This window comes from Syngnathus typhle, linkage group LG13 (assembly GCF_033458585.1).
Source record: "Syngnathus typhle isolate RoL2023-S1 ecotype Sweden linkage group LG13, RoL_Styp_1.0, whole genome shotgun sequence".
In the NCBI taxonomy this organism is placed as follows: domain Eukaryota; kingdom Metazoa; phylum Chordata; class Actinopteri; order Syngnathiformes; family Syngnathidae; genus Syngnathus; species Syngnathus typhle.
Window position 1 is genome coordinate 8,959,354 of NC_083750.1, and position 14,391 is coordinate 8,973,744.

The 14,391-nt window shown below is 51.4% G+C and overlaps 1 protein-coding gene across 1 annotated transcript; it reads right to left on the reverse strand.

Moving 5' to 3' along the window:
* Positions 1-390: 390 nt before the first annotated feature.
* kcnq3 (potassium voltage-gated channel, KQT-like subfamily, member 3) lies at positions 391-14,064 on the reverse strand. Its single transcript, XM_061295244.1, has 15 exons — positions 13,965-14,064; positions 12,963-13,376; positions 6,156-6,246; positions 5,959-6,085; positions 5,717-5,889; positions 5,484-5,651; positions 5,297-5,407; positions 5,024-5,119; positions 4,850-4,944; positions 4,461-4,654; positions 4,288-4,390; positions 4,073-4,204; positions 3,878-3,973; positions 3,706-3,793; positions 391-3,514 (listed from the first exon to the last, which is right to left on the reverse strand). The coding sequence occupies exons 2-15, from the start codon at positions 13,259-13,261 to the stop codon at positions 2,885-2,887; spliced, it is 2,403 nt and encodes an 800-aa protein (XP_061151228.1). The 5' UTR covers positions 13,262-13,376; positions 13,965-14,064; the 3' UTR covers positions 391-2,884.
* Between the last annotated feature and the right edge of the window lie 327 nt (positions 14,065-14,391).

Below are 14,391 nucleotides of genomic sequence, written 5' to 3' on the forward strand. Positions count from 1 at the left end.
ACATGCCTTACCTTTTTGACTGTTTTTGTTTCCTTAATTGGAGCTGCGTCCAAGTCATTTTTTTCTCCTGTTGAATTCCACCTAAACGAAAATAAGTTTTCATTCACACTTAAATTCATAACTATGCTACGATCTTATTCTTAGATGTTACATCAATGAAATAGTTCAATAGTTCATTCAACTTGCGCATCGAGCAGCAATTTCCTCCCATGACGTCTCTTTCTTCTTCGCTGGATTGTTTCTGGGGCAGCGCCACCCAGTGGTTCTGCAGCGAACAGCCTCTCCAACAATTGGCCACCAGTAGCTCCGCCAATGACCTCTGTGACCTAGCAAGAACAGTACGCAAGCTTGTTGTCATTTGAGAGTTTTATTCTTCATAAGTTGTGCACTTGAAAAGAGAATGGTCCATTAAAAAAAAAAAGGGAAATAGTGACGACAATGATTTGCATATTTGCATCTGATGAACAAAAAGGTTTGGGGGGGACATGTGAAGGTCACTTATATTAACGTTGAAACTAAAGGAGCCGCCGCCAAGTCGCTCACAGACTTTCTTCGGGCCTCGAAAGTGTGCGACGGCACGTTACGTGGTTGCCGCATGCAAGGACTTGATCGAGCAAGGAATCGTTTCGTTTGGCACGGTTACCCAGTGATCATAGCGACCCGCTCGTCTTATCAAAGTGCGCGTTCACATGCACACTAGAAGCTATATAGAGAGATATTATGGTTATTGGCTATTATGGTTCTTAGCTTAGCATTGTTTACTGGCTGTCAGAGTAGATGTGAAGATACATAGAGTAGGTTATATGCTGTCACTATTGAAGATGTTTTTGTGTACACTTGAATTTTGTGCTTCTCACACAGCAATGTTGTGACGCGACTTGGCAGCCGTCCACCAACACACACACACATGCACACACACACGAAGGAAACAATGAATCGGGAAAGGCCAAGGCACAAATCATTGGTGGCGATGAAAAGGTCCAAAAAGTTTCAGCTCGTTTGGATCAGAACCGACAACACACACACATTCGCTTTTTTTATACGTACACACGCTCAATAGACAACCTGAATTTTTTATGGCTTTTTTTATGTGCGTATAAATAGGACAATTTGGACTGTTGTCCAGCAGAACTTGCGGTGTGCGTCCAAACATGGAGTGTCAATCGGCAGAAAACCAATCAGAAGAGGGTGGGTGGGGGTTGGATGGGGTCAGAACCTTCAGGAGTGACATTCACCGAGCACGCTTGAAACCGCAAAAGCACCTCATGAATATTCAAATGAGGACGACCGTTTTCATCCTATTAGTGAAACAGACATAAGGAACGACGAGAGGACATTTTCAAATGACAAATTTACATTTGCTGATACATGACGGAGCGTTGACAAACATTCAAGTGTTCACCGTGCGCAAAAGGTTTCAAAAAACAATTTTACAATTTGTAAAATTGTTTTCAGATCTCAAGAAAATACAACTAAAACGGTGTGGCCACCATTAGCAAAAGATGAGCATTGCAGAGTGTCAAAGTAAATGCAGTTGTTTCAGCAGTTTTAAAAAATAAACGTAAACTATAACTAAGTATTTTACTGGATGCTCGGCGTCTCATTGAGATGATCACATGACACGGTAGCTCATGCTAACTGATCAGGCCGATGCTGTAAAAAGAAAAGTTGCATAATGTAAATAAATCAAAAAATAAATCATCATTACAAAAACGTGTATGTGTGTGTGCGTGCGCACTGCAAAGCTGCATTATGAAACATAAATACATTGGCAAAGATCAATTCCTGTTACGTTCATCAAACTTGATAACTTATTTGAAATAATTTACGATTATTAAGATGACGAAGGCTACCGAGTGAGGACCCGCCTCTGACTTCCCGCCAATGTCGTTGGCACCCAAAGTGTGTCGCCGGTCGCATGACAAGACGACACACTAAAAAGGCGTGAAAGTCTTTTAGAAAATACTTTTTCATCATTAGAAAATCTCCACAAAATATTAAATTTCACTGATTTTTTTGTGTTTTGCATGTTGCTTCTGATGGCTTTTTGTCGTAGCGACGTCCCACCGGGATTAATTAAAAGTCGTAAAATGAAATTAAATAAATGTGTATTTTGGCACGTTGGACATCACATGGACTAACACTCGGAAGCTGTCAATCACTCTGCCCACTTGTCGGCGTGACAAACTGTCAACAAAACACACGCACCCATGTGAAACTTTTGGTTGAGTATGGCCACTAGATGGCGCTCTAGCATGCATGCATGCAAACTAAAGTGTCGTGGTGTACATATGTGTTATGTACATGTGTGACGTGGAGATATGTGTTGTGCGCATCTGCGAAGCAGTCACAGCTTCTTTGCCGTTTTGCAATGCCACAGCCTTCATCAAGAATGACCTCAAGTGGGATTCATAGCAGTGGAAGCAAGCTGATCAAGGCATTTTGGACCAAGTGCCGTGAATACTTTGCGGAGGCGCCGTCTGTACATGTGGCGTACATACAGGACAGGTCAGGTCAGGTCAGGTCAGGTCAGGTCAGGTCAGGTCAGGTCAGGTCAGGTCAGGTCAGGTCAGGTCAGGTAGTATGTGTGACATGTGCGAAGGGTTAGGGCTTTTTGAACGGCACAGCAGGCGTGACGTCATCCGGCATCCGCGCCAGTCACCGTGCGTCACATGCAGCGGCAAAAAGCCACAGTCCCACCCGTGTCGTGACATCATCACCGATGACATCACTGGATACTACAGTTGCAAAATATTTTCCCGGGAATACTCGGGAGAAAATGTCGCAACATTGTCGACACGGCGGCCGACATCCTCGGAAGGCTTCGAGTGCGGAGGCGTGGTTCGGATTAAAGGTTTTGAGTTGGCGGGCGCCGCCTCCCCGCTCAGGGTGGTGTACTCCACACATCGTCACCCAGTCCCTCGCCCGTGGAAGAGAGGGGCAGCGGCCCCCCACTAGGAGTAAAGGGGTCTGTGTCTGTGTCCGTCTCGCCCTCCGCCAGGTAGACGGGTCTGGGTCGGGTCCGGTCACCCTCCTTGGCCCCGGCGCCGGTCCCACGGCCTCCGTCCCCGGCCACCTCCTCCCCGTGGCGCTCGCTGCTGGAGAAGCTGAAGCCGCTGGGCGAGTGCTCCAGCTCCTCGTGGTTCATCGACAGCAGCGACAACGGGGACTCGCCACCGCCGGGTCCCCCCGTGGTCCTGCCGCACCCCCCCGACAAGTCCTGCAGAGAGGTGATGGGCAGCACGGTGGGGCGCGCCGTGTACACGGGCTCTCGGGGCTGAGCGCGCCCGCCCCCCCTGCTGGCCGGTCCTGCCTCGACGGCGGCCGGGTACCGCAGCCTTTGCGGAAAACCCTCGCCGGAGTTGGGGACGAGCCGGCGGGCGTCTCCACCTGCCAAGGGATGTGGGGGCCCCAGGGTCATGTGGGCAGCGCCTGCCGAGTCCACGTGCAGGTGCTCACTGCGCTGAATGTGCATGTCTACCAGGAAGTCCAACTTCTTCTCCATGTCTTCCACCTGAAGCAATATTGAGGATGAAATCAAGACCACGTTGAGACCCGCGGCAAGTGTCCTGTACTCAGGCGCCTTGTTGCTCTCTCGAGTCTGATTTCGTGAGGCACACAAATGTCGTAAAAAAGTCGCCACGCGAAGCAGCACTAAGCGGCACCATTGAGCTCTCCTGGGAGAGGAGATGAATGGTTGCTCACCTGCCGCTCCACGCGCACAAATCTCGCCATCATGCTCTGGTCCTCGGTTCCTGCCACAGGGGGGCCTTTGGACAAGAAGGACTCGTGCCTGCAAGGCACACAACACAGCCGTTCACCTTTGACCTTGCAGTGGTGTTGGGATGGCAAAATCGAGGTTGGGGAGGGGGCCCACCTGGGTGACTGGCCGCTGGCATAATTGGAGGGAGGCTTGACAGGTTTCTTGGGCTTGGGGGTAAGGGGGGCTCCGGGCGCCAGAATCATATCGATCCTGAAAGAAGACCACCACGAAGGAGCCTTGTCAACATTTGCTCTGTGGTCTGCACCCAAGAACAAAGTGTTGCAATTGACTTGCTCAGCTTTTGCTCACCTGGTCTGGAGGTACTTGATCCTGCAGAGCATGTCCAGATGTCCGGCTGAGTACTGCTCGATCACATCCTTGACGTCGTAAGGCCGCAGCGTCTCCTTGAAGCGCTTCTTGTTGAGCAGGAAGGTCATGATCCTGCCGGGCGTGCCCACAACATGGCTCAGTGTACTCGGCCCACAACACGCAAAGGAACAAAAAGCGGCGGCGGACACCCCAACCTGACGGCCCTGATGGCCAGCTTGAGCGTGGGGATGGACTCCTCAAGCAGAATGTCGGGCGGGAAGCCACGCACCTCCAGCACCGCCTCCCCAAGCGTCGCATCTACAGCAGGGTTCGGTTCCCGTCAGCGGTGCTCTACTTTGTCGAGCGGCGTCACTTGGCTTCGACGTACCTTCGGAGCTCTGGCGCAGCGTGGCTGCCCGCATGCGGAAGGCGGTACGGAAGCGTTCGCGATTGCTGAACCCGGCCGGCTTGGAGGGGCTCTCCTCCAGCGCTTCGGCCGCCATCTTCTTACTCGCCGCCATCGCCATGGCCGGTCGTGCGTTGGGCAGGCGCACACGCTCCATCAGCGTCATCTTCTGGCTGCTGGAGCACATCCCCGTCGTCATGGTTACAAACCAGACTATAATTTTGTTTATGTTTAAGAAGCACAGTGAGTGTAAATGTTTAGTTAGGTGTTTTGTTTTACTTTGTTTTTTATAAGATTTGGGACGATTGCCTATCAAAGTGCCATGATTGTGTGTGTGTGTGCGTGTGTGTCGTGAGCGCAATGCAAGCTACCTGAAGCACGGGAGCGAGATGATGGTCTCGTAGAACCGCCAAGTGGCAATGAGGTCTTCCCTGATTGGATTGGTGGAATAGTAGCGCCACGCCGACTGCAAAAGACGCACACGTATGCAGCGCTAAGTGGACCAATCAAACGGGGGCGGCGGTTAGGATCTCCTCCTCTCTCACCTGGATGAGCCCAGCGGCCGGATGGCGTCTCTTCTCAAAGTGCTTCTGTCTGTGCTGCTCCTGGACCTTCAGGGCCAGACCGGAACCCAGGATACCCTGCATCGGCAGTGTGACAGCACAGCGATGTCGTCAACGAGAACGTGGCGTCATCATCATCATCAATGTGACACGGTAAAATCGGCGAGGTATCGTCAACATCAACCATGAAGGTGATATCATCGATGGAACAAAACCACGGCGTGGTGCTGGAGGTCAACAGCGGAGGCTACGCACGGCAGGCAGAGCGAAGAAGGAGACGCCGATCAATGCGAAGGTCCCGGCCAGAAGTCTCCCCGCCCACGTCTTTGGCGTCTTGTCGCCGTAGCCGATGGTGGTCAGCGTGATCTGCGGCGAGCGCTGAGATTGGCCGGCCGCTCGCCACGCCGCGGCACGCCTCAGCTCAGGCGGGGCGGTTACCTACCAGCCCCCACCACAGCGCGTCGGCGTACGTGTCAAAGTCCTGAGCGTTGGGCTGCGCGGCGGGGAGGTCCCGTTCGGACGGCGACACGTCGTCTTTCTCCACAAGGTAGACCAGGAAGGATGCCAGGATCAGCGATAGGAACCCGATGTACCAGGCTGTAATCAGCTCCTGCCACACATCGCCGTCAATTCATGTGGTTGAGGGACACCCGGGCCACATTTCAGTCGCCCTACCTTGCTGTGCGCGTAGATGGCCGAGCCCAGCAGCTTCCAGGTTCCACCTCGCCGGTCCATGCGCAACATGCGCAGGATCTGCAGGAAGCGCAAGCTGCGCAGGGACGTGGCCAGCACGTTGCCTTGGTTACGCACCGCCACCACCGGCACCGAGGCCAACAGAACAAAGATGTCTGAAGGAAACACCGTCTCGGAATCAATCTCAAAACTCGCCTTGGCTTCTTCCCAAGCACGCATCTTACCCAGCATGCAAAGCGGCTTGCGGGCGAACTTGAGCCTGCCTCGCCATCCTTTGTAACGACAGCAACATCCTGCAGCCCAAATGCGCAACGCAAACTCGGCCCCAAAGATGAAAATGGCAAACGTCTCCTGGGAAACGCCAAACACACACATGCTCAGATCTGTGCCTGCGTGCGTGTGTGTGTGTGCCAAAGCTTACCAGAACCACCAGCCAATGAGCTGACGTCTTCTCATGCTCTTTGAAGGTTGTCAACACGGCCAAAATCAAACAGCCCAAGACGATCAGAAATCTACACACACACACAACCACACACACACACACACACACACACACACACACACACACACACATGTTTTTTTTGCTGACTCAGCAGAGCAATACTAAAACATTTTAGAGGAAAAACGTAAACGTTGCTTGAATGAATTGGTTGCTTTTGAGAATTCTGGAATTTGTTTCATGTTCTGTCAATACTAAATATAAAATCCAAACACAGATGGACAAAAGTTATGGAAAAGGGTAGAAGTGAAAATAAGAGACTTTTCAATGTCATGCACATGTCCTTGACATTTTGCCTGTTCAGCAAACGGCCAAGCGCTTGCCTTCAAGCGGTCCTCGATCTTCTCAATTAGTTGTTAAGTAATCAATTGTTTTGCCATTCTCAATACATTGATTGTTCAAATCCATTCATGTCTACAACGGTGGCAAGTGAAAATTCTCGTTGATGCGGCAAGGTCTCAGCTGTGAACGGGGGTGAGAGGGCAGGTGTGTTACCATTTGACGTTGGCGCTCACACACTCGGTCGCACCGCTCGCTCAAAGTTCAAGGCAAAGGTCGTCTCACTTCTGCGCTTCAGCTACGAGCGAGCCTCTCGTCTTTTCTGAAGGTCGCCCTTCTAACAAAAGAACAGAGAGAAAGTTCTTGCCGCTCTCGCCATTAATCCGCTCGGCTTCGCAGAGCCCGCGGGAGGCTGACCCCCCCACCCCCCACGAGGATTCCTAATGAGCAATTTCCTGACGAGATCCGTATTGCAGACGCAGCGAATCGGGAAAGCGCAAGAGAAGCAAAACCTTGACAAAGTTCTCATCAAATGGAGACAACCTGATCAGTGTCCTCAAAAGTTGACGCTCACCTTTTTTCGATAAAAAGGCCACAAGAAGGAAAAGTACACGGCGAGAGCGCCACACCTGTGCTGCGTATTACGATCGGGCTCGTCTTCTCAGTTTGCTGCCATCAAGGGGTAAGCAGTGGAATTACACGCAAACTAACAACTCTGCTGGACTGTGACGCGCCTCGACTTGCACTTGGACCTCCCATCTTAAACCCAAAGCAATGCATCCGCAGGGATTCTTCGTACGGTGCCCAAGAAGCTTGAATTTGTCGGAGCAGCTGGGCCACCCAGCACTTGGCGACACGACGTCGGCTCACCGTTTTCTGCTGATAGGTTACTGAGAGGAGGATTAACCCAGCGAGCGGCGGAGTTCTGACAGGAGCGCTTTCTGTTTTTCCAGCCCGACTGATGTCGAACAAACGAGCGTGATTAGCGGCGCTAATTGCATCCATTAGTGCACGTTAGGGAGTCGGCAGTTAATCGGGCTTGGCGGTGGATAATGAGTTTCCTTGCCAGGTTGCGCCAGCGTCCCACGAGAAGAGGCCGTCGGCGGCGGCGGGATCGATCCGCAAAACTTTCATTGTGTCAACTTGGACGTGGAAAGTTTCACCTAAACTCCGAGCGAGCCGGATCGTCCGTTGCGTGGATTATATTATTGATTTCTATCACAACCAAGTCGCGCAACTCTTTGACTTGACCGAGTCTTGTGCGACCAATAACAAATATGTTAACCAAATGCTCCTTTCATCAAATGCGTCCGTCCCGGCTTACGACGTCGTCGGTCCCGCCACTCATACGGACGAGGCTGCTCTTATCAAATAAACAAGGCGACTCGCATCCCATTTCCATGGCAACGGGCGCTTCCAACACTCTTCTGGGAAAATACCCTGGCGGGAGGAAAGCGAGCGGTCGTGCCTAGTCTGCCTCGTTTCCATGGCAACAGGCTGCCATCGCACGCCCGCGTCGTGCGGAGTAAACAAACAAACGTGTCTGCCGCCGCTTCGTCGCGACGACGTTTGAGCTATTCCTATCCACGAAGAACACCAGGTCAAAAAATAATAATTCCAATGTTCCCAGGGGTTGGAGACCACTGATCTAACGAATCTAAATAAGAGCGAAACCGCCAACACCTCAACTCCAGATTGACGTCTTAACGTTTTATTTCCCAGGAGGCGCGCGACCGTCGTTCGACTCGAGCTAGAGGCCGAAAGGACGACGAGCCGCCTTTCTCAGTCTTCCACCGCACGGCCGAGCCGGAAAGGAAGAAACGAAGTAACGTGTCCCGTCATACATTTGACCGAGAGAACATTTCCTTCACAGCGCCAGTCCGAGCTCACGCGCACTCTGGGACTCTTCACAGTGACGTGGCGCTGCTGCAGCCAAAAGCGGGCAGAGCAGCAAAGTCTCAGCAAGCTTTTGAGCTGTCACGGCACAGTCAAAGGACGCCGGGGACCCGTCGCAAAATCCACTCGAGGCAAGCAAAAGACGCAAAGGCCCGAGTCCGGATCGGAAGCCACTCATGTGATGTGTCCTCCACGTCAAGTTGAAGGCAAGTTGAAGGATGGCACAAGCGGCGGCTTAGGTGAGCCTAATTAAGGAGTCGGCCCGACGCTAATTAACCCACCGAGGTCATCCGAAGACATTCGCGAGAGAGAGGAAACGCTGGCTTTCATCTGATTGGCTCGCCTCCTTCCCAGCAGGATGGACGGACGTCACGCCAAGCTCAACGTACGGCCGACGTGTCCCGCACGTGGAAAGAAGGTAGCGATGATGGGGACCAGTAAGAAAGTATGATGACGTCAATAATAATCTGATGAAGATGTTGCCGATAAGAATGAAGATGCTGCTGCTGCTGCTTCCACATTTTTTGATTAGTGGGCATTTTTAGACATGGTTGCTAGGCAACTGAGACTCCGCTGTACACCACTGTGTCATCCTGCCTGCTGTATACACGCACAAACTGGTTACCATGCTAAATTGATGCTGACGCATTCCATGTACGAGCGTCACACGTGCTAGCGTCACATGACGGGGCGATCTGTGACACAGCGGCGTGCTCCAAACCCCGCACGCACCCCGAGCGAGGAATCCGGGCAACGAGTCCGGTGGTTGCCGTGGTGACGGATGCAAGCGTGTGTGCCATCAAAAGGAGCGTCCAAGAAGGGCCTGACAATTGTTTCTAATTGCAATCTTGAACGAAAAGTTGAAGTGACATCATCACAGTCACTCAGGCACAGGAAAAAAAGTGCTTGTCCCATAAAAAAGGGGAACATTGGCGCCTTTGCAAATGTCAGCATTCTCCGATAGCTACTGAGCCCTCGCCGTCCCCTGCCCCCCGTCGTGTCCTCTATCGCCCTTCAGAATCCCCCCCACCCACGCCGCAGCGGCGGCGATGTGGATTTGGCCTTAAACAGCAAAACAAGTATGTTAATATCATCCAGGACAACTTTGGCCTCTCACAGGAAGGAAAATCTCGACTCTGCTGCTGGGCTGCTCACCTCACAAGAGGCCCATATTGAGGCCTTCCAATGGAATACCAACTTTTGACATGACTTCAAACAATTTGCCATTTAGTCGTTTGGATTGGCAGGCACAAAATGATTCCAATGTCTCTCGGCGCTAGCTCGCTCATATCTTGGAAAGGGCACTTGATGGATTGCACCATCAAGATTTTGACGGCGGGGAGGGACGAGGTCTGTCTCCTTTCAAGGCAATGTGTCCACCTCCCACGCCAGCCAATCAGAGCGTCCAGGAAGCAGGAAGAGGGCAGGAAGCGGAGGCTATTAGGAGGGCTTTTCTTTTTTCTTTTTCGTTGAACTGAGGGAATGAATAAATGATGAGCGTCGCTCACGCGGGATTGCACAGTCAGCGGCCGGCGACTTGGCGGGGGAGGGGTGCCGGGAAATTCGATGCCCATCGCGCACGCCGAGGACCTTCATGACGCCAGAAGCGCCCGCGTCCTCGACCCATGACGATCGCGAGCGGTGCAAAACAAACGAGCGTCGACGCAAACTCCGCTGCCGCCGTCTCTGCCCGTCTTTTTTTCCATTTAAAATTAGTTCGCAAGGTTTCAGTTCAATATCAAAACCCAATATTGACATCAAAATAAATGAACATGAGGCAATTGGACTGACAACGAGTTATCATCAAAAACAGAGCGAGATGGAGATGAATTAGTGGAAGTTGAAGAGCAAACATCAAAAGACATTCAGTTTGTAAATGTTGCACACAAGAATGACGAAGCCTCCTGAAAAAAAAAAAAAGAAGACTAAGCTAAAACAAAGCAAAGCCCCAAGAACCCTAAAGTGAATCGGAAAAAAGCAAAGTCGGAAGTGACTGCAAAGCCAAAAAGAGGAGAAATCCCGACGAGTGAACGCAAGCGGCCCATCCAAAGAGCAGATTTCCTTTCTGCAGTTGTAAGATCATCCTCCTCGGGGTCCTGCCAAAGACCCCCTCCCCCCAACCCCCCACCGGGGTATTGATCGCCCTGTGTGAGTATCAAATTGAGGCACTTGAAGGTAGAAAGCGCTTTGTGCGCACGTTCACACGTGACCACCCGAAAAAAAAATCCAACTACGACCGCAGCAGATTGTGGAGATTATTCGGTTAAGAAATGCAACTAACGACTTTTTGGTTTTCATTTTAAAAAGATTTGTTATCAAATCAATTCACATGAAATTTTCGGCGGGAAAAGATTTGGGTGTCAACAAAGCAAAATAATTTGAGGTAAAAAGATGGAAGATGACTTCAACAAATGATGCGAAACAACAAAGACGCCATTAAAACGAATGAAGTGAAATGATTTGAAAAGAAGTCTCACAAAGATGTGGAAAATAAAATTTGATGTACAAAGAGTTGACATTGTGCAAAACCGTACGCGACTTGGCGATGTGACGGACGTGAAATGGTTGGGCGTCAAGAGATTTGATGTGAAGTGCGGCGAGGCGTCACGCTCGTTTGTGAAGAGCGTTGCTCATCAGCGACGTCACGTGCTGAGTGCCAATAAAGTCGCTCTTTTCCCCATTGCAATGAATTATCGCCTCAGAGACGGAAATTATAAACTCGGGATGGCGCTGATTTACGCCCCTCGGATGTCGGCGCCTCCGCCGCGCCCGCTAAAAGCTGAACTGCGATTCACCTTTGATGGGTCACCGTCTTTTGACTGCGCTCCCTTCCCGCAATCCATCATCTGGCGGCGTCGTTAGCCTCCCGCTGACCCGAGTCAGCACAAAAATAAAGCCCCAGGTCACGATTAGACGCAAAGCGCCGTTGAAGCACCGTAGCGTGTTTGTTAGCAGGTCGAGTTGGAGGAAAGGTCACGCCGCTTTGGTGGTTACAGTGAGTCCACTTGCTCACTTGTCTACATCAAGTTGTCCATTTAAAGATTGATCTGATTTTAAGACTCGAATCAAAACAAGTCCAAAGTAAGGGACATCGTCTTAGTTGCTCTCAGAGTCACGTGACGAATTTGTCGATCCAAAAATATCGCGTGATTCGACCTATTCCGAGAGTCGGGCGGCATAGTCCATTTTAAGCTGCTAACACAACAGCGTGGCCGTATTAGCGTACGTCCACGTACGCAGTTAGCCGTTAATTATCAAAATTCATTAGCAGCTCATGCTATTGCTACATGTTGAATGTCAAGTCATCTGGCGTGTTGTTGTCCTAAAGGCAAATGTCCCAGCCCACCTACCGGAGACACTTCCTGTGCACACATTAGTGCCTTCAAAAAGTGGTCCCGACGGGAACGTAAAAAAAAAAGGCTATTTTGGAAAAAGAAAAGCTAATCCCCTCCATCGATCCAAAAATGTCAAACGTAACGGCCGGACAGCTGCCGTTTAATTTCTCTATGTGTGATTAGCCACCGCTAACGACTCCCGCGTTAGATGAAAACGACCGCGACCACAAAGGGGCCCTTAATGCTCTTAAACAACGGCGGTGCCTCCCGACAGCCTCGCTCGCTCGCTCGCATTGATCCCAAGCACACGTGATGGGCACCTGCTCAGAAGGGCGGCCATTTTGACCACAAAGCCAGCACAAAAAAACTTTTGAAGTAAAGAAAAATGGACAAATACCTATCGAAAGGTCATAATTGATCAAAATCATGTGAGTCTTTGATTCGACTACATTTTTTAAAGTACTTCAATGATTTCATAGCTTTTAAGAGTCATGTAACTTCAGGAGGCAATTCTTAGCCTTCTTCTCAAGTCGTCGACAACTTCAAAATGACAGACTAATTTACATGTCTTGCTTTAAATCGACGACGCACTTGATGGAATCGGGTGACATTTGTAATGAACTAGATCATGCTCGCACTCACCAGGATGGGATCTGAACGCCATAAAGGCTCAGAACACGTGGCGCCGCAGTGGGAATCACAATTGCCCCGTCGTTCTTGACGAGGTCAAAGGTCGGCCGTTCGCTGCCGCGCACGCGCTTCCCAACACGACCCCGTGCCCCCGCCGCACTGTACGACACGTAAAGTGACGAGGTTGAAGTTTTGCGTGCGCCGGCTGTGGCGGCGCCACCGATGTCACGCGTCGGGGGGCGACAGACGGCATCGCACGTGTGGCGGCCATATTTGGAAGGACGACTGCCAGACGTACGCTGACGGCTGACTCAGTGTCAGTGACCGAGTGTCATCCTGCTGGCATTTGCCCGTTCGGCCGCTGTTAAATCAGACGCAGAGCGGGCGTGCAATCTTTGACAAGTCTTTTTTTTGACATTCCAGATGATTTTTATCAGTTGTCCTTTCAGCCCCTCGCTATGTAGTGGTCAAGACCCCCCCTTAATGGGAAATAAAAAAACTACCTGAGCCGTCCCTGGTTGGGACCTAATCAAACCCACAAAAATAAAAATAGAAAGCGATAGCGGACATGTCGGGTGGCGTGACTTACACAAAGGCGTGGTAGAGGAGCGCCCATCCTCGGGGTCTTTCCAGCGCGTCGTAGATGAGGTTCTGGATCCTCCTCTTGCGAGCGTTATTCCTCTTGGCGGGACGGCTGTAGTTGAGCGGGGTCTTGGCCAGGAGCCCGATGGCCGTGCCCTGCGAGCCCCGCTTGTAGTCCGCCACCACCACCGCCGCCAGCAGGGCGCCATCCTTGTCGTCACCCGCTCCGACTCCACACTGCCGGTCCGGGGGGTCCTTCTTGTGGTCCTCTGAGCCACTCGCCACGCTCCTGGACCGCAGTCCCATGATCAGTGCTGCTTGCCCGGGTCGGGCCGCATGCCATGGTCCGCTCCGGGTGAGCCCGTGCCCTCAACCTGGTGTCATTTAAGGATGCCGGGGGAGGAGGCACGGGGAGGTGAGGCTGTTGGAAGAGATGCACCACACAAAACAAACAAAAGTGGCATCAAGTAACGAGCTCAACCTTCAATCAACCGCTTAATTTTTTGACTTGCTCTTACACCTCTGCTGCTATAATTTTTCTATTCTATTTCTTATTATATATCATTTGCTCTCTGGGGATTTAAAAAGCGTTTCGTCAGACAAAAGGCGGACTGGACCCCCGCTAAATAGCAACAATCAAAGGGCAAAAATCTGCGTATAACGAACGGCAAATAGTATTGGATTTAAAAAAATAATGGGCAGCGTCACACGTTTTTTTTCTATCAGCCGAAAATGTCATCTTGAGTATGCTCATGCTGCGAATGGCGCCAACAAAAAGACAAACAAAAGAATAAAGTGAATAAAGTCCGCAAATATGAGACTCGGCTAGCCGATGGAGGATGTTCTAATCTCTGAGACGAAAGCAACACCTCCAAACGCACGGCAGACAAAGACCTGGAGGTGCGCGTGCACGCATGCGACCCCACTCACGCACGCGCGGCCGTCAAATGATAAAACCATTTTTGTGGTTGTTGTCATTTTTCTTGGGAGGCAAACGAAGCAGGCTCACCGGCGTGCATGGTTCGGCTCTTCCTTGCTTCCTTCCTGCCTTCAGGCAACCCGCGCACGAAGAAAGCGCCGCAGCGATCACGGCTCGCCTCGCCAACAACAAAAAGAACACTAACCGGAGGAAGAGGAAGAGAAGGAGGAAGAGGAGCAGCACGAGGAAGAGGAGCAGGGTGGAGACGGAGGCTGGGGAGCAGCACGAGGAAGGTGGGAAGGAAAGAAGGAAAGCAGGAGAGAGAGAGAGACGAGCAGCAGCGTGGACGCGGCGTGCGCGTCCACGCAGCAACACGGCGCTGCGTGCACGCGCGGGAACAACCCGAACAGGTACACTTTGTTCACATCACGCGCCCGGCCAGAAGGAAAAGGACGGTACAGGTGAGCAAAAAAAAAAGGAAAAAAAGTCTGGACATCCATCATTCCGCAATCAATAA

What these genes read in the sequence shown, in the direction of transcription:
- kcnq3 (XM_061295244.1), bottom strand. Translation starts at nt 13,261, where the DNA reads ATGGGACTGCGGTCCAGGAGCGTGGCGAGTGGCTCAGAGGACCACAAG. An exon ending in ACGCGCTGTGGTGGGGGCTG is followed by an intron (nt 5,408 to 5,483) that starts GTAGGTAACCGC and finishes CGCTCGCCGCAG; the next exon opens with ATCACGCTGACCACCATCGG. An exon ending in CGGCCGCTGGGCTCATCCAG is followed by an intron (nt 4,945 to 5,023) that starts GTGAGAGAGGAG and finishes CGTCTTTTGCAG; the next exon opens with TCGGCGTGGCGCTACTATTC.